This window comes from Lipotes vexillifer, unplaced genomic scaffold (assembly GCF_000442215.2).
Source record: "Lipotes vexillifer unplaced genomic scaffold, Lipotes_vexillifer_v1.1 scaffold691, whole genome shotgun sequence".
Taxonomy (NCBI): Eukaryota; Metazoa; Chordata; class Mammalia; order Artiodactyla; family Lipotidae; genus Lipotes; species Lipotes vexillifer.
This window is the reverse complement of record NW_006788040.1, coordinates 4,733,848-4,758,912: the sequence shown is the minus strand read 5'-3', so window position 1 is coordinate 4,758,912 and position 25,065 is coordinate 4,733,848. Positions and strand designations below refer to the sequence as shown.

The following is a 25,065-nucleotide window of genomic DNA, read 5'->3' as shown; positions in this document are numbered from 1 at the left end:
GTAGGGAAACTATTAACTATATAATATATTATTTGTGGAAAACTGACTCTCCTTATTGTGTAGGACAGAATTTTGGGTGGGCCTTCATGATATCTGTCCCCTATTATTCACTCCCTTATGTAATTCTCTTCCACTTGAGTGTGGGTGGGAATTGTAACTTGCTTCTAACCAAAGAATTTAACAAAGGTGATGGGATGTCATCTCTGTCTTACATAAAACTGTAGCTTCTGTCTTATTAGCAGATCTTCTCCCTTGCTGGCATTGATGAAGCAAGCTTCAGTGATATTCATTGCCATATGTAGAGGCCCATATGTCAAGAAAATGAGGGCAGCCTCTGACTAACAGCCAACAAGGAATCGAGGCCCTCAAAACAACAAGCCACAAGGATATGAATCCTGTTAATAACCATGTGAGTTTGAAAGCAAATCTTTTCCCAGTTGAGCCTTGAGTTGAGACCACAGTCTTGACTGTAGCATTGTGAAGGACCCTGAATCAGAGGAACAAACTAGGCTGTGCCAGTGTCCTGACTCAGAGAAACTGTGAGATAATAAATATGTATTGTTTTAAGTAGTTAAATTTCTGATAATTTGTCAATTAGCAATATATTAGTAATGACTCATACAACTATGACCAAAAAAAAGAAAAAAATGTTTCCTACCTCACAAAATAAGCAGAAATAAATTTCCATACATTTAAAACCCAATCATGAAAAATAAAACAAAAGTTCTTAACCACTAGAATAAAATAGCAAACCTATGACCTCAGGGTAGGAAAAGATTAATTTAAACACAGAAAGCACAACTCATAAAGTGCTGATAAATTTTGAATGGCAAAATGTATCATAAATAAATATGAAGCACAGTGTTGGAGAATATATTTGAAACATATAACAGAACTCCAACATATCAATAAAAAAATCTTCAAACAAGAAAATGACCAAATACATGACCAAGCAATTCATAGAAGAGGAAATCAGAATGACCAAGAAATATAAGAATGTATACTCAAAATCACTAAAAATTAAGTAAATACAAATTAAAACCGAATTATATACTCACACTCATCAGATGGCAGAATAATTAAAAATTAAACAATAGTTAGCACCAATGATAATATAGTGAACTAGGAACTTTCACTCACTTCTTGATGGAAGTGTAATTAACACAATCCTTTTGATATGCAATTGGGAAATATCTAGTGAAATTAAAATTGCATATAATTAACATCTGAGTGTTTTCATTTCTGGTCATATATAGTAGAGAATCTCATACATCCATAAAAGGAGACATATATAAAGATAGCGATTTTACTCTTTTTTCAAAGAATGAAAAAACATACAAACTGCTAGAAACTCAGTTGAACCAGGAAAGAGAGCCTGGTTGTGAGAAGTCAGGAGTAGCCAATTAAAGAAACAAGCCAAAATAAAAGAGTTTAGCCTTTAATCACTTACTGTGATGGTATATAAACCAGAAAAAGTGCTGACTATCTTGTTCCATTTTCTCCCAAGGAACACATGCTCACCCAGGATTAGGTAGATCAGTGGGGTCAGGCAATCTCATTGTTGAGAGAGCCCTGAACAAAAGGCTCCATAAACCCAGTTTCATAAGCCCAGGGCCAGAAGGGAGAAAAAGGGTTAGGGATGGAAAAGTACTAGGCAGTGAGTCAGAGTGGGAAAAAAGTATCTTCCACTTTCTCCCCTCCTTCCCAATAAGGAGTCCTTGGCAGAGGCACCTGAATGCTTCAGGTAAAGAGACCTAGGAATGAAGGCATGAGGCTAGTAGTGCAAACACGTGAAGAGCATGACCAGCCAGAAGAGCCTGAGTCCTAGACTGTAACTCCCCTTGGAGACTGCGATGAACTGGCTGGGCCTCAAGTCTGGTGTGAGGAGGGCAGATTTCCCCCTTGAAGCTTGCCAAGTAAAGCCTTTGCAATAGCCTATACTTGGGCATGAAAAAACAAATCACAGATTGGTTTTTAACCAAAACCTTATCTCCTCAAACACATAAAGCAGTAGGAATATGGGTAACTTAAAAACAAAACAAAAGCTAAACTAATATATTCAATAAAATGAAATTCTCTACAACAATTAAAATTGAACTATAACTGCATGTATAAAAACAGATTTCTAGGACATAATTTTTGAGAGTAAAAACAAATTGTACAAATATGGACAGTATGATGTCATATGTGTAAATTCAAAATTATAAAACACACATATTTAATGAATATTAGGAGGGAGACAAAGAGGGAAGAGATATGGGAACATATGTATATGTATAACTGATTCACTCTGTTATAAAGCAGAAACTAACACACCATTGTAAAGCAATTATACCCCAATAAAGATGTTAAAAAAAAGAAAAGAAAAGAAAAGAAAAGCCACTAGAACTAGCAAGTGAATATATCAAGATAAAAGGTTGTATACAACAATCAACTGTATTTCTGTAATATTAGCAATGAACAACTAGAAAATAAAATTTTTTTAAAGTAATACCATTTAAAATAGCATCAAAACCAGTAAATACTGTCAGGTAAATTTAGTAAAATATGCACATGAAAACACATAGCTAAGAGAAATTAAACAAAAATAAATAACCATATTCATGGATTGGAAACTTCAGTACTGTTAAGCTATCAATTCTCCACAAATTGATCTATAGATTCAATGCAATCCTGCCAATATCCCAGCAGATATTTTTGTAGGAACTGACAAACCAGTTCTAAATTTTATATGGAAAAGCAAGCCAAACAGTTCTGGAAAAGAAGAATAAAGCTGGAGGACTTATACAACCTGTTATCATGATCTACCATACAGCTATAATAATCAAGACAGTATAGTGTTGGCATAAGTATAGATTTATAATGAAACATAGTAGAGAATTCAGAAACAGACCTGACATGTATGATCAACTGATTTTCAACAAAGGTGTCAAGGTAAGTCAATAAGGGAAAAACTTTATTTTTTTAAGAAAATGGTGCTTAAACAACTGAATATCCGCATGGAGAAAAAAAATAACCTTGACAACTACCTCACACCATACACAAAATTAACTGAAAATGGATCTTAAATCTAAATGTAAAAGCTAAAACTATAAAACATCTAGAAGAAATCAGCACTATCCTGAGGTGGCCAAAAATGTCTTAGAACATAGAAAACACTAATCATAGAAGAACTTAGTAAGAGATCTCATCGAAATTAAAATTATATGCTCTTAAAAAGATACCATTAAAAATGAAAAGGTAGGGCTTCCCTGGTGGCGCAGTGGTTGAGAATCTGCCTGCCAATGCCAGGGACACGGGTTCGAGCCCTGGTCTGGGAAGATCCCACATGCCACGGAGCTACTAGGCCCGTGAGCCACAACTACTGAGCCTGCACATCTGGAGCCTGTGCTACACAACAAAAGGCTGCGATAGTGAGAGGCCTGCGCACCGAAATGAAGAGTGGCCCCCACTTGCCACAACTAGAGAAAGCCCTCGCACAGAAACAAAGACCCAACACAGCCAAAAAAATAAAATAAAATAAAATATAATATAATTAATTAATTAAAAAAAATGAAAAGGTAAACCACAGATTAGGAGAATTTTTTCTCAATACATATTCTTGAAAAAGAACTTGTATTCAGAATATATAAAGAACACTTGAAACTCATTAATAAGGTAAACAATACACCTCCTACCCCTACACCAAATAGGAAAAGGATTTGAGAAGGCACTTTACAAAAGAATATATACAAATGGATAATAAGTACATGAAAAGATACTCAACATCATTAGTAATTAGAAAAGTATAAATTAAAACTACAATGAGATACTATTACACGCCCAGAAGAATAGGGGAATTTTAAAAGGCTAACAATAGCAAGGGTTGACAGGATGTGGGGCAACAAACTCTCAAACATTGCTGGTGGGATGTAGTATGGTAAAGCCACTCTGGAAAACCGTTTGGCAGTTTCTTATAAAGATAAACATACACTTACAACACGACACGACCTACAATTCCACTTCTAGGTATACCTAAGAGAAATAAAAACTTATGGCCACAAAAATACATTAATTTTAAATGTTCACAGCAGTTTCACAGCTCATAGTAGCCCCAAACTGGAAACTGCCCAAATGTCCATTAATGAGTGAATGAATACTTGTGGCATATTCACACTATGGAAAAAAGTCAGCAATAAAAAGGAACAAATTATGTATTCACACAACAAGAAGGAAACTTGGAAACATTATACTGAATGAAAAAGCCACACATACTACTGTTTGATTCCATTATATGAAATTCTAGAACAATTAAAACTATAGTGCCAAAAGGAGATCAGTGGTTGTCTGGGGCTAGGTATGGGGGGCACTGACTGAAAAGGGGCATGATGAAACTTTTGGGGATGATAAAATTGTTCTATATCTTATTTGGATTGGTGGATATACAGGTGTATACATTTGTAAAAATTCACAGAACAGTTAAAATCAGTTCATTTTATCAAATTAAAATTATACATAAAGTTGATTTTAAAAGAATAACCATCTACTGATTCAGTTCTAGTAATGTATCCTACTGACATGCAGATATGTGACTTCTGTGTGATATGAAAAAAATTTAAGACATAGTCAATGAAAAAGTCAATGAAAAAGTTTGACAGTATGTACAGTATGATTCAATTTGCCTTTTGAAGGATATCTATATTACATATGTTTTTAAAGAGCAGATAAGAAAAACAGTAGGGCTTCCCTGGTGGCGCAGTGGTTGGGAGTCTGCCTGCCAATGCAGGGGACGTGGGTTCGTGCCCCGGTCTGGGAAGATCCCACATGCCGCGGAGCAGCTGGGCCCATGAGCCATGGCCGCTGAGCCTGCGCGTCCAGAGCCTGCGCTCCGCAACGGGAGAGGCCACAACAGTGAGAGGCCCGCGTACCGCAAAATAAATAAATAAATAAATAAAAAAGAAAAACAGTAGATAAAACCAATAAAACCAAAATCTGATTCTTTGAAAATATCAATATGATCAATAGCCAATAACATCAATGAAAGAGGGGACATCACTACAGATCTTACAGACATTAAAGGATAATAAGAAAATATCACTAAAAACTTTGTGCTCACAAATTTGATAACTTAGATGAAATAAATTCTTGAAATACAAAACTACCACAACTCATTCAGTGAACAAAAATAACCTGAGTAGTCTATTAAAAAATTGACTTTTTTAGTTAAAAATCTCACAAAGAAGAAAACTTAGGGCTCAGAAGCTCTGCTGACAACCATTTACAACAGCCAAGACATGGAAGCAACCTAAACATCCATTGACAGATAAATCGATAAAGATGTGGTATATGTATACAATGGAATATTACCATAAAAATACAGCTATAAGGGGCTTCCCTGGTGGCACAGTGGTTGAGAGTCCGCCTGCCGATGCAGGGGACGCGGGTTCGTGCCCTGGTCCGGGAAGATCCCACATGCCGCGGAGCGGCTAGGCCCGTGAGCCATGGCGGCTGAGCCTGTGTGTCAGGAGCCTGTGCTCCGCAACGGGAGAGGCCACAACAGTGAGAGGCCCGCGTACTGCAAAAAAAAAAAAAAAAAAAAGCAGAAAATAGGGACTTCCCCAGTGATCCAGTGATAAAGAATCCACCTTCCAATGCAGAGGATGCAGGTTTGATCCCTGGTTGAGGAACTAAGATTCCACACGCCACAGGGCAACTAAGCCCACACACCACAACTACTGAGCCCGCACGCCACAACTACTGAGACTGCGCCTCAACTAGAGAGCCCACGTGCCGCAAACTACAGAGCCCAGATGCTCTGGAGCCTGCACGCTGCAACTAGAGAGAGAAAAACCCTCATGCCACAACTAGAGAGAAGCCCGCGCGCTGCAACGAAGATCCTGCGTGCCGCAACAGAGACCCAATGCAGCCAAAAAAAAAAAAAAAGCAGAAAATAATATGTTGGTGAGGATGAAGAAAAACTGGAAACTTCCCACTGATGGGAATAAAAAATGATACAGCTGCTTTAGAAAACAGTTTGGCAGTTATTATATAACCCAGCAATCCCATCCTGGGTATACACCCAAGAAAAATGAAAACATATGTCCATACAAAAACTTGCACATGAATGTTCATAGCACAGCAGCATTATTCCTAGTGGCCCCAAAGTGAAAATAACCCAAATGTCCATATATGCATGCAATGGAATTATTATTTGGCAACAAAAAGGAATAAAGTACTGATACATGCTACAACATCTGAGAACTTGTTAGAAATGCAAATCTTCAAGCCCTACCCCGGACCTACTGAATCAGAAGAATCTGGGGGGAGGGCCAAAATATAAAAAACCAATATAATTCATCATATTAACAGACTGAAGAAAAATCAATGTGATAATAATTTCAACAGATGCAGGAAAAGTATTTGACAGAATTCAACATCCATTCATCATAAAATTTCTCAGCAAACTAGGAATAAAAGGGAATTTCCCCAACATGATAAGAGACCCGCAAAAAACTTACACTTAATGTACATCAAAATGTATATTTGTGGGTTTATGCGTTTTTATTTCCTCATGTTTTGCTATATTTTTCAATTATTCTGTAGATGTGAGTCAGACCTAATTCTTATTCTCAGGGAATTCAGTGTTTTATGATCACACCCCCAGGGACCCCTAACACTGGAATACAAGTTGGAAGAGAGGCACGTTTAACCTTTCAGTCCCCTTGTGCCACAACTGAGGACCACACTGAGTGCTCTGGCTCTGCATGAGGCTGTTCCTGGGACTGTCTAAACTGGACAGCATGGATGAACCTCAAAAACATTAAGCTGAGTGAAAGAAGCCTTGCATAGAAGAGTACATATTGCATAATTCAATTTATGTGAAGTTCTAAGACAGGCCAAATGAATCCGTGGTAAAATCAATCAAAACAGCAGTATTTCTGGGAGTGGGGTGTGGACTGCCTGGGAAGGGGCCTGAGGAAACCCTGGGGTGACGGACATGTCCTGTATCTTGACAGGGTCTGGGTTACAAAGGTGCGTGCACACACTTGTCAGAACTCAAACGATGATTAGTGCAATCCACGATATGAAATATTGAACTCTGATTAATGATATACATGCTAAAGTGTTTGGGAGAGGAAAGAGTACTGATGTCTGCAATTTACTTTGAAAAGCATTTAAAAAATTAAGATGGGCTGATGGATAGAGGGATGGACAGAAGGATACATAGGTGATAAAGTAAATATAATAGAATGTTAATGGTAGAATCTAGGTAGTGGGAATATAGGGATTGACTACACAATTCTTTCAACCTTCCTCTATGTTTGCAATTTTTCATAATAAAGTGTTGGTGGGGGGAAACACTGATAAGGGAAGACTCGACCTACCACAGGAAACATACTTTCCAACTACAATAATCATATCAATGTGGTTCAGATGCAACACTAGACAAAACTAGCGCGTGACAAAGAAGTCACTGACTTGCAAGAGGCTAATAAATTGATGAAAAAGATTCAACCCCCTTAGAAATCAAAGATATGCCCATTAAAGAATGAGATGCCATTTCCAATTCTCAGCAGGTTTCAAAATGCTATTAAATGCTGATGCGGGTGTGTGGTGAGACTAGCGCTGGGTTTGAGTATTTACTAAGGCTGTGTGACCAGGCAAATTCTGTCTGTCTCAGGGTCTCAGCTCTCACACTTGCAAAACTGGGGTGGGGGGGATCTCAAGCCACCTGGGGCTCTGGGTGAAAGAGACCAAAGAGACTGACAGAGAAGATCACCCAGACACGTGGGCATATGGCACAGGTTCTCAATGTGCCGTGGTTGTCATTTGAGGTTATTTTTACGCAATGGAATTACAGGCACTTTTAATTTTATTCTAAATGCTTTTTCTTTACTAAATTTTCTGCAATGAGGATGAATTATGTTTGTAATCTGGAAAAAATGTCAAAAATTATTTTAACCACCAAATGGCAATAATCTCATCCAACTGTGACAGTCAGGGATTCTATGGCTACATGATTTTCCTTTGTGTGGGTAACTGAATGTTTCTCAGCTCAGTGTGAGAACTCTCACATGACACCCTCCTGATTCAATCATTGAAAAATGTGGAAAAACCCCACAAGTATAAGGCCACATTTCCCACGAGAGTAAGCACTAAATCAAGCCAAGGGCCATTTAAGAAAGCTCCAAACTCTATGCAATTCATGGGGGAGTAACTCCTGGAGTGATACTTCTGCTGCTGCAGCCGGCTGGGCAGCCAGCCCCAGGTGCCTGTCGCCCAAGGAATGCCACTTCCCAGATGACCCACAGGATCATTTCCTCTCCTATGGAGACCCAGCGTCCCCTGCAGAGTTAACACCCACCGAGGAACTGCTGCTCTTTGGGAGGGAGCATGAGGACTGTGATCTGGGGGACAGCCTGGCATTTCCAATTAACAGCAAGTGCAACCAGCCTCACTGATTATCAGCAGTTATCTGCAGCCACAGGGATTACCAGTTTCTCACTATATAAGCAGCAGCTCCTCCTAGCCCCAGGCTGGCAAGGAGAAGGCTTCGGAGGTAAGGTAAGAGAGAAGTGGGTAAGGCAGAAGTGAAAGCTCTAGTTGGAAAAACAGCAGGAAATGTTAAATATTCAGGGCAGTGAGATGACCAAAGCAGGCAAAGGTGAGCAGAAGGGCCAACTCTCCACCAGAAAGAGCCACCAGGGGTCAGGGTGAGGTGAAAGTGGGCACAAAAATGACCAGAGAGGGCTTTCCTGGTGGCACAGTGGTTGGGAACCTGCCTGCCAATGCAGGGGACACAGGTTCAAGCCCTGGCACCGGAAGATCCCACACGCCGTGGAGCAACTAAGCCCATGCACCACAACTACCGAGCCTGCTCTCTAGAGCCCGTGAACCACAACTACTGAAGCCTGTGCGCCCTAGAGCCCATTCGAACCCACAACAAGAGAAGCCACCGCAATGAGAAGCCCACGCACTGCAACGAAGAGTAGCTCCCGCTCGCCACAACTAGAGAAAGCCCGTACGCAGCAATGAAGACCCAACACAGCCTAATTAATTAATTAATTAATTAAAAAGAAAAGAAAAGAAATGACCACAGAGAAAAGGACAACTAACTCCAGGGCTAAGTAGACCAGAATGGGGCCAGGGGGTGGAGGGGTGCATGGCCAGTGTCGGTCAGGAGCAGGGGCTGCAGGTGGCCACAAGTGGCCCCATGTCAGGAGCCCACCCATACCTGGATCTGCATCTGGAGTGGCCCTTGGGAAACCTAACAGGTGGATTCAGCTCAGTCAAGCAAGCCACTTCCAAACTCTGTCCACTTCCAACTAGATGACTCCAGAGCATGGGGCAGGGTGGCCGTCACAGGCATATTACCTGTGCAGTCACAATAAGGCCCCAAGTCAGAAGGGTCCCTCCCTTGGTTTAATGCTCAGCTGTCTCCATCTTGAAACTTAATAATTTTTGAACAGGGGGCCCCATTGGTTACACAGCAGAGCCTGCTAGGGGATGACAGTTCCAGGGACCATTTTTCTGAATCCCACCCACCAAAGAAAGCAGAGCAGTGCAAGGGTCCCAAGAAGTCCTGTCTGGCTTGGGTTCCAGCCATATCCGACATAAACCAACAAGATTTACGATGCTTCCCTTTGGGTTTCCACACAAGGGCAGGAGAAGATGCAGGTGGCAAGCCGCAGGGGGGCAGACACAAATAATAACCAAACTTGTGGGGAAAATTCATCCTTTTTTGGTTAGTCCATTGCAAATTAAAAGACTAACAAGGCACAATTTTATGCCTGGTCAAAAAATACCCTCAGAAAAATACGAATGCAGGGGAGGTGGAGAGAAGCAGATCTCTACACCCAGCCCTGAGAGCATCATGGACCAGAACACTTTGGCCGAGGGTGATGGGGTGCCAGAGGGAAGCAGTCACACCCCTTGACTCAGCGATCGCACTCCTGGGTGTGTGTCCCAGAAAGAAACAGCAGAGAAAATTTTTACATGCCACAAGACGCTCAGGCGGCAGTTTGGCTCTGGTTACAATCTGGGAAGAACCGAAATGTCTAACAGAAGGACAAGGCTTTCCATGGCCATTCAGCGGACACACATTAAGTCTGTGATAACATGGGAAAGAGCTTGTGAGGTACAGCCATGTGACAACGGTGATGTTTTTGTATCTCAATGATGTAAAAAGGATGTTCACATAAAGGAAAAACACTGACTAAAAATAGAAGACCTAAAAACAGTGACATGAGGGGTAATGAAGTTATGGGAACACCATGATCTTGAACATCTGGAATTGCTGCCTTAACGGTAAATAACCCTTAAAAACACTGAATGTACAGGATGCAGAGGACTGGCCCAGATGAAACTCAGAGTTTGGCAAAGAACAAAGTGTGTATGTGTTGGGGGCGGGCAGAGGTGAGGTTGGGGAGGGGATTTCATGAAGCAGCAGAGCAGCTGCCAGATGGTTAACAAGCTAAGAGTCGAGCTCCAGGGACCCCACCCCGTAGGAACTGTGCTGCTTCTAATGTAAAAATATCCCAGGTGGAGGAATGTACCCGGGGGCTTGGCCGGCTGTTAGTTCTGCCCTCTGAGGAAAAACATTTGTCCTCTAACCAGCTCCCACCTATGGCCACAAGGATGCAGGGCACACCAGGCCAGGACGCAGAGGGCTGCCCAGGTGGGGTTCCATCCTCCGGCCTTGCCACACCGCCTAGCCTGAGCAACTACTATTCCTGAAGATGTGCGTCAGGCATAAATCAACACACACGTCAGAGGGAAACAGGACAAAAAAGGAAATTTATCTTTGGCAGCCCGAGGCCCATAACTTCATCTTTATTCATACTGCTCATCTATTTGATCAGATGCAGCTGCCGGTCTAAGCTGACTGGCACTTTACAGGAAAACCAGGTGTCGGGGGGACTGACTCGTGTCCACAGAGGGCAGTGCTGCAAGATTTAGGACGCTCCTGGATGAGGTCAGAGGATGATGTACCCACAGCAGACCTCTCAGTCTTGGGCAGGAGGGGCCTTGGGGCTCAAGCCTGACCCTGTGCAGCCAGTCTCAGGCTGCCCCTCTCTCCACAGTGGCTTGGAGGCCCCTCTCGCCATTTTGCTCCCCACTCAGCTTCCGAGGGCCACTCTGAGTCTGGCTCCCACTTTGGCGTCCTCCAGGCCTCAGGCAGGGTCACCTGGCTTGGCCTGGCACCCGGGCAGCCCATTCATTCTCTCTTTGCCTGGAGGCGACAAAGGTCACTGTGTTATCCTCAGAACCGGCCAAACATTGCTCATAAACAGAGCTGTTGCATGTGGTTGAGCAGGTTGTGCACTGCACAACTCTAGGAGTCACCATTCACCACAGACACTGGGAATTTGTTTTTATTATAACACACATCCAGCAAATTAAAGAAAAGAGTATTGCTCTGATAAATCAGAATATGACAACATATTCTGATTCTTCCACATATCTCAGGATACATAGAAGCAAAGGGTCTTGAGGAAAAAAGGGTGCCTTTTTCTAAACATGGGCACCAAGTGGGCCATCACAGCCCTGCACACCCACCCATGAACGACAAACAAACCAGCTCCCCGGAGAGACGTCATCCCCCAGATTCCATGGGGCCACCAATGGCAACAGAACCCTGGCTGGGGCAGCTTGGGGCCTGTCACAGCCTCGTCATCCCCACGCTGCCAATGTCCTCCTCGCTGGCAGCCTGCTACCCAAGGGAACGGCCGCAAGCGGATGACCAGCTCCTACTCTCTGCCTCCCCAAGGCAGAGGTCACTCCAGATTGTGGCCCTCTTTCCTCTAGAGCCCTCACAGCCTGGCACAGCCTTCCCTACCCTTTCCTCCTCTCCCCCCCTCCCCCTGCCAGTAGCTCTCCACCCTCCATACCTGTCGGCCTGCCCCCGCAACACAGTGACACCCACATGCACAAGTGTTTGATTCTCCCCCAAACAGGAGAGAATCAAACACTTATGCTCCCTCCACCCAGGGCCAGCCTGTATGCAGCCCACCCCTTAGCTACCTGCCCACAGAGGGCCTTCTGTGCTGGGTGCACTGCCCACCTCTCTGCCCCCAACAGCACCTTCCCTCGGAGCCCGAGGTCTCCTGTGTGCCTCAGCCTGTGTGAATATGCTCAGATCTCCTCTACACGGCATTCTGGCTCCTCCTGTGCTGAGTTTGGCCAGCCAGGGCTGTCCCCCACCATCTGTCCCTTCCTGGGGGGGCACGGGTGTGAGGGATCAGAAGGACGCTGGCTGGGTTCCAGCATGCCCGGCCCCTCCGGGCTCAACTCCTGTCGCCTGGCTGTGGACACTGTGGGTCCTGCACAGCTGCTGGGCCATTTCTTCACACAGAGTGAAAGACTGGCCAGATTTTCTGCTAAATAGAAAATACAAATGCTTCTGTTTTCTCTTACCATTTACTGCTCTTCACTCTGACTCAAAAGCAACCACACATTTGGAACTTCCCCCTGGCATTTAGCCTCTTTCAAGAAGGAATCCCCCCAAATCACCACATTCTACAATCACCGGGTTCTGCCCCAGAACTTGAGCCCCCAGCCCCACCTGCTGCAACCTCCACTCAAGCCAGGTTCTTGGGGAGTCCAGATTCTCTGTCTATAGTATCTGGCACTCATCCCTGATCCCTTCCTGTTTCCCTGACACATCAGCCAGCCTTTGCCAAGCTCAGTTCCGCTTTCTGCAAAAAGTGCGGCCGATCAGAAGATGGAGGCTGGCTGGTGGGCACCCAGGGGCTCCCTGAGGTCCCAAATGAGAAAGTGGGGCCCCCTCAGCAGTGTCATGAGCAGGGCCGCACAAGGCCACCTGGCCCTGACCTCTGCTAAGTCTACCTTGCCAGGGTGAGGGGTCCCTGTTTTCTGCAATGTCAGAGCTTTGCGTTCCGACCAGAAGAGATGCAGAAATCCTACACACATCTGCACACACACACGTACACACACAAAGGCAAAGGAGCAAGCCACCAAGGGCTGAATTCAGATGTTACGAGAGATCCTGAAAGGGCATTTCCGCATTTGAGGCACCTGGCTCTGTTTGAAGCACAGAGAGAGGGACACAGATAAATAGACAGACTGACCGATTGGTAGGTATAGACACATATTACCTCATTTCAACCTCCCGGCCACCTTGCCAGGTAAGTAGGTTTAATGCCATCCTTTAGATGAAGAAACTGAGAATCAAAACAGCTCAGAAGCTAGTTGAAGGTCAGGCAAGCGGTGGGGTTTGAACACGACACTGCCTGCTGACGAGCAGCCTCCTGTCAACGGACTCTCGGGCTCCTCCTCCCACGCCCAGGTCCTTGTCAACCCACTCCTGCTGTCATTGACAGGGGTGGGGACAACTGAGGCTCACAGAGGGGCAGGCACTTGCCTGTGGTCACAAAGCCCAGCAGCAGAGTCAGGACAATAACCCAGGTCCCCTGGCCCCCCGGCTACACTGTGGGACCCCTAGAACAACAACCCATGTGAAAAACCTCCATAAGCCCAGATGCTGTCCTGCCACTGAAGTGATCATTGCCTGGACCTCAGTCCCTAGTCCCCCGGGGCAGGCAGCAAGCCCAGTTCCCCTTCAGCTTGCACAAAGATGGGCTCAGGGGAGGGACGCAATTTCACTGGAACCCTTTTCTAGCGGAAATTTGTCTGGAGTGACCTCTAATTTCAGTATCCTTCAATGTGTCTGAAAGGAGGCACGAGACCAGTCTCACCCTGTCTGCAAGCTGGGGATGAGGGGCCTCTGCTTGTGTCTGCCATGCGCACTGTGTGAGGGGCCAGGAGACTCTCACCTCCCAGGACTGACAGCTAACCAGGCCTCCCAATGACCCCATCTCTGCCTCTCTTGCTCCTCTCTCTTTAGCCAGCAAGGTTCACAGGCATTTTCCTGACTATAGAAATACTGCTTGGCTTTGAAGAGTATGTAAAAAACGTTTTTTGGCCAACATTTAAAAACTGAGAGATATCCAGTTTCTCCTGAAAACTCCATTCTGGCCTTCCTAGGCCCACCTTCACACAGGGTGCCCAAGGGAGACACTCTGCAGTCTGCCCATGGGGCCTCTGACGCTGAGCTGAGTCCTGGCTGCTCTTGCATGCTCTGTGGGCTCCTGGGCCTCCTCTGGCCAGCACAGCGAGTCCTGCTCCAGGCTCTGTTCTAAGCACTGTACCAGACACACCACCTGCTGAGTTCCTCTTTCCCCAGAGCCACCGTGCAGAGTGGATCACTGACAGGAGGAGTAGGAAGGCCTGGCCTGCAGGGCTCTGGCAACCAAAGAGGCTACCTTGTCACCACTCTCGAAGTACAGCTGCTCTGGTCACCTGAGCTTCCAGACAAAGATGAACATCCCTCCTACAACCTAGCAAAAAGCAAGTGGATAACAGGCCCAGTGCTCCTGTTAGCGGCAAATCTTCTGGAGAACAGCAACCAAGAAGATCATCAGGCAGGCCGGTAGGCGAAATACAATTTTAACACCTAACTTTTTCTGTTTTTTTCCTAACTCCAAAATTCACCCTCAGAATAAATCCATCCAAATTGATAACAGGAACATCATTTAAACTTTGCATAAAGAACATAATTGCATTACAAATGACACTATAGCCAAAATAAAAACTGGAAATTAAGACCAATCTTCTAAAACCAGAAGACATATTTTGGACAAAATTCACTTGCAAGTTTCTTTAAAGGATCCTTAGGACAGAGCTGTAGTATCAGTTCCCGATGAAATAAATTTAAAACATGTACGACTTTGATGCTGTTTTCAGGTGAGCCTGCAATGTTAAATGTGGCTCAGGCACTGAGGCTTGGAGTTGGTGCTGGGCCAGGGCCTTCGGAAGCCATTAGTGTGACCAGTCAGCAGGCAAAGTTAATGACAAGGTTTATTACAGATCAGAGGGTGTTATTTCCTAAAAGGAGCCAGTTTCTAATAAATTGGTGTTAAGTGAAATTAACTCCCTCTGTGTCTTTCAGGTCTACAGGGACAAAAAATCCTAATTTTTCTCCAGTTTCAAATTATAACATAAACTTTCATTAAGGAAAACGAAACGCAGCAAGTTCCACTCACACAAAATCTCCAATAATGATGTTCAAGCATCAGAAACTGCACAAAGGAGCTTAACGAGTTTGCAAGGCTTTAGCCTATAAGACAGCTAAGATTTTTTTTCCCCCACTGCTGACAAAGGGCTCTCAGGCGGTTGCGCCTGCACAGCCTGGAGCTGTCATTCAGGACCACCATCCCTGGGGGCAGCAGCAGCTTCAGGTCTCGTGCTTGCTCAAACCTAGGCGGCCACTTACAGTGACTCTCCTGATCTGTTGCAGCTTGCTCAGAGGGCAAAGGGGAGGGGGTTGGGTCATGCACTGAGCATAGCCAACACCCAGGGTGGCCCCTGGAAGGGAAGAAGCCCTTGCGGGCAAAGCAGCAATTCTGCCTAGGCGCCAGGGCATGCGGGCCCCAAGCCGACCCTGGAGAAGGAGAGGTAGGTGTGAGGATTAAACAAGGCCGCCACTTTCCCCTTTTTTCCAGAAAGCTCTGGATTATATTTTGGTTCGTTTTTGCAGAGATTAATCAGACGGACAGGTCTCTAGCCGAAGCTCCGTCTCCAAAATACCCCGCGCGTAAAGCGAGTTCGGAGCTCACGCCGGCGGGGTACGGGGACTGGGGTTCCCCGCGCTCCCCACGCCGCCAGGGAGTGACATCAGAGGCTCGCGTGGACTGATCATGCAGCAAGCCGGGCGCCTGGCGGGCGTGAGCGGGGAGCCGGGCCTCCGGGCGGAAGCCGGGCAGCACTAACCCTTCTTAAATTTATTCAGGCAGCCGGAGCTGCAGAAGGAGCGCACGGAGGCCGTCTCCCAGCAGCCGCGTCCCTTCATCCCCGCGGCAGGGCGGCCTCCGAGCAGCCGGGCGCTACATGGCGCCGCGCCCTGGGGGTTCGCAGGGACGCGCGCACAGCTTGGCGGGCCGCCCGGCGGAGGCGGCGGACGCTCACAGGTCCGGGCTCCGCGTTACCACAATGCACCACTGCCGCCCGACCGCCGCCCGGTGCACGAGCCCGATGAGCCCGTTAACCCCATAGGCGCCGCGGGAGCCGGGCACAGCGCGAGCAGTGCGGGGGCCGCCCCCTCTCCTCCCCCGGGAGCGCGGTCTCCGCCCGCACGCCGCCTGCTCGCCCGTGCGACCTTCCCAGGACACCTGGGACCTAGGCGCCGGGCAGGCCCCCCATTTAAACGTCATATTCTAATACAAACACCTGAGCGAAGGTGCCGCCCCCTGCAGCAGCGGGCTCGGCGTTGCTTTATTTCAAAGGTAAAGATGCCCTTGAGAGACAAGGGGCAAGTGGGAAATGGGGATGATCCGCCCAGGGCCTGATGGTGATTCCAGGAAACCGGGGTCACCTCTAAGACCTGCTGTGGAGGCTGGCGCACCTGTATCCCGACACCTGCAGCCACCTGTCTAGTGTCAGGAAGGAACGCAACAGGCGGGGCCCCAGGGAGCCCAGCCCCCTTGGCGCTACTACCACAGGGCTGTGGGTATCTGGGGACAAATAAATGTCTGTCTCCACCCAGACCTCTCTGAACACTACTCGCCTGTCCAGCTGCCTGCAGGACCTCTCCATGTGATGTCTGATGGGCATCATAAACCTAATTGTCCAAATCTGAGCTCCCCGTGGCACTCTTAGACCTGTGCCTCCACCCTTCCCTATCTCCCCACCTCAGCTAGTGGCAGCAGCATCCTCCTAGCTGCTCTGGACAGACACCCTGGAGTCATCCTTGACTCTTCTGTACCTTAGACCCACCTCCACGTGGTCAGCACATCCCCACAACTCTGCCCTTAGATTACAGCCAGGATCCTGTCCCTTCTCACCACCGCGCTGCTGCCACCTGGGCCTAACTTACCCTCATCCTGCCTGTGGACTCTTCCAGAGGGTCTCCCACTTCCACTCTGGCCTCCACCGTCTATGCTCAGCGTAACATCCCAAGAACACCTATTCCAATATATGTCAGACTCTGTCACTCTTCCCCTCAGAGGTCTCCAAGTCCCCAAGCAGGCCCATCCAGTTCCCCTCCCTCCCTCTGCTCTGGCAACACTGACATCTTGGCTTGAACACACAGTAAAGCAGTCCAAGCTGCGACCAGCCCCACTCGTTGGCCTCTGCCCCAACCTCACTGTGCCCTACCGTCTTGTTTCTCCCACTGGACTAAGCCCTAGGACAGCATTCTAACCATTTTCCCCCACCCCCAACCAAGCCCTCCTCAACACTGCCACCTCTTGGGAGCTCAGTCCATGGAATTTATCAAGTGTAATTTACTGAAACCAAATCAATCAATTTTCACCAATTTAAAGGTTTTCAAATATACAACAAAGTTCCTGTTATAACATGTAATAGACTCAGGGAAGGTGGCGCAGGGTCATTACACTTCCCTTCTGGACCTTTGAAGCAACTGGTACTTCTTCCACCTAAAGAATAAATCCTTAGCGATGGTGTCAGATTCACTGGCCTGGGGAGGATAAGACATTTAGCCACTCTGGGCCTTGGTTTTGGGGCTACAAAATGAAGAGCGTAACAATGGTGCAAATGGCCACCTGTAACAGAGTGCTGACCAGTGCCAAGCACTGGGCTGTGAGCTTTACCTGCATTCCCTGAGTTTCTGCATTTAAGCCCCAAGGATAGGTTCCTCAAACACCCTTTTTACAGATGCGGAAACTAAGGCTCTGACATACCATGACTTGTGCAGGATCAACATGCTTGGAGCCGACCTGTTCTGGCTGACCTTGGAGGCCACACCCTGAACTGTGCTCTGCGGGGTCCCTTAAGCAGAATGCTGCTCCTGGTCCCCAGGGGCCTCATGAGGAAAGATGAGGTGAGACAGGAGCATCATGAACATACAGGTGACTTTTATAGGATGGGCATGTGCAGTAAACCCAGGATATTGAACCAGACACAGTGTCATGGACTCTGGAAGCTGGAAGAATCTTTCAAATGCAGAGCCATGCCCTCTGTCTCAGAGCTGAGAAAGGCGGAGGCAGAGGGGCTGAGGACCTCGCATTGCCTTCACAGCGAGTGAGTACTGGGGTCAGTGACCCTGTTTGCTTTGTCCACCCACCCTCACCTAAAGCCACGCCTGGCCGACAGGAGAAGATAGGGAACAAAGCATACCCGGGGAGGAAACTAAAATAGTAAAGGAAAATACAGAAGAAAATCATGCACTCCTACTAAGGCAAACACATGCACTATTTCTCCTTTCTACATAGTTCTTTTACATTGTAAGTCACATCAAACAATGACCAGATTCTGCTCATGTGAAATACTTAAAAATCTACAGCCTAGCTTCACAAGTACTCAGAGGGTGCCAATTTGTCCTTAAAGAAGGAAATACATTAGCTGAAAAGTCTTAGTTGACCCAGCAGTGAGAAGGCCAAGAGACCAAGCAAACGATGATTGGTGGGTAATTCCATCCATTCTGCTGGCCACCCTGGGCCCCATACAAGTTTCCCTCCTGACCACGTGCAGGTGAGGCTGAACCCCAGCTCTGCACTTCACCCATTGAGGGCATCTCCTGAACAGCTCCAGATGTATGGTCCCCAACACTCAAATGTGACCTTCTAAAACCAAGCCACTAACTCTGTGACCTTCCTGAGGTCCACTCACCCCAAATACCCTGTGCTGGCAACCCTTGGAGGCAGCTGCAACCTTCCCTCTAAGCTCTATCCGACCCCACATCAAGACCAGTTGATTTGGTCACTTTAAAGACTTTGATTTGGGACTTCCCTGGTGATCCAGTGGTTAAAACTCCACGCTCCCAGCGCAGGGGGCCCAGGTTCTATCCCTGGTTGGGGAACTAGATCCCTCATGCTGCAACTAAAAGATCCCGCATACTGCAACGAAGATCCTGCGTGCTGCAACTAAGACCTGGTGCAGCCAAATAAATAAATCTTAAAAAAATAAATAAATAAAGTGTTTGGTTTGCTCTCACGTTGATGGTGACCACTTACCTCGTCACGTCCCACCTGGGTGGCAGCTGCGGCAAGTCTTAGAAGCCAGCCTCCCCACTTCCTCTCGCTACTGGAACACTGTTCATCAGACACAAGTTCCAACATGTTTCCTCATTTGCTCAATAATATGGTGCACACACACTCAACTAAAATCCATACACACGTATCCGTGTGTGTTGGTGGGTGGGTGCAACTGTTGCTCATCCCAGTACTGAAGGCAATAGAGGAACAGGCGCCCGGAAACTGGCGTGAGGCACTGGAGGGGAGCGGCACGTGGCCGTGGTCTATAAGAACCACAAGCACGTCTGCACCTCCCACCCAGTGTGAACAAGGGGAAAGGAGTACAAGGCTCTGCATCCAATGCCATTTGTTGCAAAACCCTAGAAGCAGCCAAGGAGCCTAACGGCAGGTGAATGCTTAACTCATCAACTTCATGGAATACCACGGAACCATTTGGAACCACATAGTATGTATGTGATGACTTTGCAGAAATAAGAAACTGTGCTTAAACACAAAATGCTGAGAGGAAAAAGGCAAACCATGCAATATAGTTATAATTGTGTGAAAGCTAGGCATATATGGAAATGTTAAAATAATATGATCACAGGGAATTTTCTCAAGTCTGGGCTCCCAGAATGCCCAGGGCTGCTTCTTTCCTTCCCAGGACCTAGCATGCTCTGCTGTGGGTTCTTGTTTATTTGTCTATTTCCCACACCAGACTGAACTCCTGAGGGCAGAGACTGTGGTCTTTTCTATTCTCAGCCTCCAGCGGGGCTCAGCACATAGTAGATGTGCACTGAATGAGTGAGCCCAAGAATAAACAGATCAATCAACTGATCAATGAATCAATCGATGAAAGCAACTTTATCACTCATAGGAGCCCTATTTGGCTCAATCTACACACCCATACTGTCTTCTGGCCTCCCAAGCCTTCCACTGCTGACCCCGCTCCCTGACCCCACACAGGGCATTTCTAATGCACAACACCATGCAGCCCCATCCCCTCTGCACCTCTGCCCTTGTCTGGACCTAGACTGGACCTCGCAGAGGTGAGCACAGGCTTGGGAGTCTGACCTGACATGAGTTGGCCACTGCTTTAAACCAATGTGGACCTCTGGTTCTCCCTCTGGGCCTCAGGCTCACCACTGCTGAGGGACTCAGGCCCACAGAAGAGAGGTGCTGACCTTCTCTGTGTTGTCTGGAGGATCAAGTTCTCCAAGGGTCTGTCTAGCACACACATTCCTTGTGGGGATGTCTTATGAATGAAGCCCTTTAAGACAGCAGTGTTCTAAGAATAGCCATGCATAGATGCTGACTGCCATCATCATTAATAAATGATACTGCAATGAAGGCAAAGAATTAATTTGAGAGAAATTTATGATAATGTGTTGCTAAGCAATTAAAATAAACTTTTGAGGGGAAAAAACTTTTCAATTTATCATTGATTATTTTAGAGCAGAAAAAGGGAATGGGGGAGAGTGCACCATTCAAGTCAGTTTGAAAGAAGGTAAAGATGAGACAGATTCCACCAGGGACAGTGCCTCGGCCTGACTCTGCCCACATGTGCCCTCTGCTGCGAGGGGCAGCCAAAGAGATGGGGGCCACCTATCTGGGAGCTGAGCCTGCCGGGCTTTGCCTTGGGGCAAGCGAGGGGCTATGTTGCATCCTTGCACATGTGCTAGGAAGGGGTGGCCTGCCCTCGGACCAGCCAGAGAATTAGGGTCAGGTCACAACAGGTCGCTCTGAGGACGAGGCCTCTTCTCAGACACTTCTGCTCCCCGGAGTGGCTGGTCCATCTGGCCCCACTCCATTGCTTTTGTCCATTATTGACCAAAAGGCCTTTTGCTTGTCAAAGTCTAAATACTACTTTTACCAACAAATCCCTCAAGACAACCATAGAAGAGCTGGGATTCCCAAGGGATTAATATCCATTTGTCTAGTCTCCAATTATTCCTTTAAAAAAAAAAAGAAAAAGAAAGTGTACAAAAAGAATTGAAAATACAAATCCATTGCAGAATGTTCCTCCTTCTTTGTTGGTTGTTTAAGGAGTACAAATTAAAGCCACCTTGAGATAGGTACTCTTTTAAGTATATTAAAATGGTCAGAAATGAATTTAATTAACACCTAATGCCGGCGAGAGTACAGTGAAGCTGGCGTGCTCACTCGTTGGTGGCATGGAGCATCGTAGGCTCCTTGCAGAAAGAGACATTCTAGCTCATCAACGCGCCATGATGATACCGCTGCCCTTAACCCGGTAATCCAACTCCTGGGAATTTTCCCTCAGGAAACAATTCAAGAGAAGCAAAAAGCTTTCAGTACAAAGACATTCATTGCACTGTTATCTATAATAGTGCAAATGGGAAACTCAAATGCTCAACAATTGGAGGATGATTGAAATCATTAGAGTACTTCAACCCAATGGAATATTACACGGCCATTAAAATGATTGTTTTAGACGGGGAAACTGTTAACGATAATGTGGGGTGACAAGAGCAGAGCATGAAGGGCCCTCTTTAATGTGATACCAAAGCTGTGAAATACAATTGTATGTGCAGAGGCGGGAAGGGAAAGGAAAGTGCAAAAATCAAAAACAGTTTTGTGAGGGTGTGAGGTTACTGGGGAGTTTCCTGTATTCCAAATGCTCTTTATCTCACTGTGTGATCTTTCCCACAACAACAAAAACTGAACAAGCTACATTCAGAAAATTTAATTATTATTTGAAACCCTTTCCTGAGGGGACAAAGGCGGTGCAGGAGAGTTGGCTGGGAGTAGGTGCCCTGCCCAGGGAGCATGAGTTTTGAGGCCACAGGATGGCGGGGACACAGGCCAGTGACCAGTGGGCAGGAAGTCAAGGCAGTGGAAGCCAAAACAGTCCTAACATCAGTCAAGCTGCCTGGTGGGGAGGGGTGGGCTTTAGGAGTCTAATGCATGGGGCTCAGTTTGGATCTGCAACCAGCTCACTGGGTGACTGGAAACAAGTACAGGAGCCTCTCCGAGCCTCACCTCCATGAGTCTCATCCAGACACGGGGCTGTCTTCCTGTTATGGGCTGAATTGTGCCCCCAGATTCATATGTTGAAGCTCAAACCTTCAGTACCTCAGAATGTGAGTGTTTGGAAACAGGGCCTCTAAAGAGGTGATTAAGGTACAGTAAGGTCACACACTGGGCCCTGATCCAATATGACCAGTGTCCTTAAAAGAAGAAGAGATTAGGACACAGATCAAGGGATGACCACGTGAGGAGACAATGAGAAGACAGCCAAGGAGAGAGGCCTCAGGATGAAACCAATCCTGCTGACACCCTGACCTTGGACTCTGGCCTCCAGAATGGTGAGAAAATTCATTTCTGTGGTTTAAGCCCCCCAGTCTGTGGTATTTGGTTATGGCAGCCTGAGCAAACTAATACACTTCCCTCTGCAGAGTCATGAGGGTGACATCACCAACGTAGGGCAGGCACTCAAAAAACACCTGGGAAAAGTCAGAGGCAGGGTCCTGGAACCCTGAAAACCTCTGACCTAGATGAGGCCTGTGTCAGAAGACTGGCTCTCAGTGTCCATCAATGAATTGGTTTAACTGAAGTTCAGAATGGCTGTGAAGCCCTGAAGACAGCTTCTCCCATGATCCTCACGGCAGCTGTGGTGAGGTTGGGCAGGACAGACAGCACTGGGACACAGCTGGCAAAATGGAAGTTTAGTGAAGTTAAGGGGTTTTGTTCAAAGTCAAAGATCAAGCACAGACCAGAGAAGGGTCAAGAATGCAACATTTTAAACCTCCAAGCTCCTTTTTCCCCAGTACTAAAAAACAAGCCTCTGATTGACAGATGTTACAACATAAACGTTTAGAAATTCCATAGCACCACAGGCACCATAAACAGAGAAGCAACAAAGAGAAAATACTTGCAAAATATATAATCAACAAAGGAGAGATAACCATAACTTAAAATGAGCTCCTATATATCAACATAAAACAATACACACATCAAAACAGTAAAATGGCAAAGAATATGAATATACAAGTCACAAAATGCATATGATTGGTCAATAAACAGAAAAAAGTATACTCAGTCTCATTGGTAATAAGGGAAATGCAAAACAGAGCAAGGAAATGCCTTTCATTCAGCCATCAGAGTAACAAAGAGTAAAAAGAATGATGGGGTAGCCTTTGTTGACAACCCACACTGTTGGGAGATGTAAATCTATGCATTTTGGGGGGGGCTGACAATTTGATAGTGTCTGTTGATATTTATCATGGTCATGCCCTTGTAACTTAGCAATTCCACTCCTAGGAATCTATGCTTTGGAAAAATTTACACACATTCACAAAGATGTATATACAAAAAGGTTCACTACAGCATCCCTGAAATAGTAATAAAAAGTAAAGAAACTATCCATGAAGAGGAAAATGATTGAACAAATTATGATACACTACAGAATTCCATGCTGTTATTTTAGAAATGAGATACGCCTATTTGTACTGACATGTAAAGATCTCCAAAATATATTGGTAAGAGGAAAAGCAAGCTGCTTATCAATATGCATGAAATGATCTCACATATACATGTAAGTATGTATGCATGGGTGCCTGTGGACTTACATGGCTTTGTAAATGCATGGGGAAATCTGGGAAAGAACCACTGTTAACAAATGGGTGTGTGTATCTCTAGCAGGGCATGAGATGGAGGGAGGTAATGAAAGATGACTACATTTTGTCATATATTTTAGAATCATTTAAATGTTTTACAATTTTATGTTTCCTAACCTAATCTCTCAACAAATTACCATTGGAAACAGTACACCAGAATCAACTCCTGCTCATGTCGAAACTTATGGGACCCTACAGAAGACTCTCTAATGGTGGAAGGTCAGGCACGAAGAAGGTACATAAGGAGTGAGTCTGGGGGCAGGAGGGCCCAGAAGTCACATCAGAGAAACACCACATCAGTGCACACAGACCAACCTGGCAGGCAGCAATCAGAGAGGGGCTGGAGCATTTGCCGCACCCGTGGCACAATCCCCATGAGGCGGAGGAGCAGAGCCGCCCATGGTGACGGGCCCTGCAAAGAACAGACACAGCTGCAACCAGGCGTGGGGGGCATCCAGCCAGGCTGCAGGCCTTGCCCCCCCACCCCAGCTACCAGGCTGCCACAGACACTAGCTGTGGCTCGGGGATGAGGCCCAGAAGAGGCCACCAGGCAGGTATCCAGGCACCCACATGCACTCACCCCGCCAGGCCTGCTCTGGGAGAGGGATGTGGTAGGCAGTGTAGACAGAAGATGCAGGGAAGGCAAGAAGTGACGGATGCACTGCTGCTCAGAACAGTCATCCCTGAATACAGCAGCCCTGTCTGATGCCTTCCTGGGGCCCTTACTGTGGCAGGTCCCAGTCACACCAACCGCCCCCTGCTTCCTGGTCCTGCTGCCACACACCCGTTATCCTCCAGCCTCCTCTGCCCAGCTCCCAGGCAGGAGTCAGTCCTCACCCCTATCTTCTTTCCGCTCCATGCTGGGGCCTGGGTGATGGTGTCCATGGCCAGGGTGCCGTGTCCCATCTCCCTGTTCATGTTTCCCCATCTGTACCATCAGAATAGGCCTCCCCTCCAAGCTCCAGACCTCCATGGCCACCTGCATGTCCCCCACACTCAACCTGTCCCCAGCTGAGCCCAGCATCTCTCCTCTGCTCCCTCATGACAACCTTTCCCTCTCCAGATATTTCTTTCTGCCCTCAGGCACCAGGCTGGAAACCTGAGGGTCAGCTCCTGGGGTCTCTCCCTCTCCTTGAGTCCCTACATTCAAAGGGCCCCCCCCGCCCCCATCCTGATGATGTTAAATTCAGCTTAATTTGCAAATCCATACCCTCTTCTCCACACCTTAGCTCACTTCCAAGGTCTCAGCTTTTTCTTTTACCCCTTCTGATCCATCCTTCATTCCTCCATGAAACCTTTTACTGAAAACACCATCTGCTCCCTTTCCATGGTTCCCTGATACCCACAGAAGCAAGTTTAAGTTCAAACTCCTTGGCAAACCACAACCCACCAGGAGCAAAGCCTTGTGGGCCTCAGCAATCCCCTCCTTCCCACTCCTCGGCTCCACCAGCCGC

The 25,065-nt window shown here is 46.6% G+C and overlaps 1 protein-coding gene across 3 annotated transcripts in view; it reads right to left on the bottom strand.

Moving 5' to 3' along the window:
- Nucleotides 1-25,065, bottom strand: part of OSBP2 (oxysterol binding protein 2) — a 150,292-nt gene that overhangs the window by 56,588 nt on the left and 68,639 nt on the right. Inside the window, exon 1 of one of the 3 annotated variants that reach the window (XM_007461207.1) lies at nucleotides 15,772-15,850. The exons of the other annotated variants lie outside the window; for them this stretch is intronic. Within the exon in view, the coding sequence (XP_007461269.1) occupies nucleotides 15,772-15,850 (79 nt within the window). Of the gene's footprint in view, nucleotides 1-15,771; nucleotides 15,851-25,065 lie in introns of those variants that run through there. 3 annotated transcript variants of the gene reach the window in all.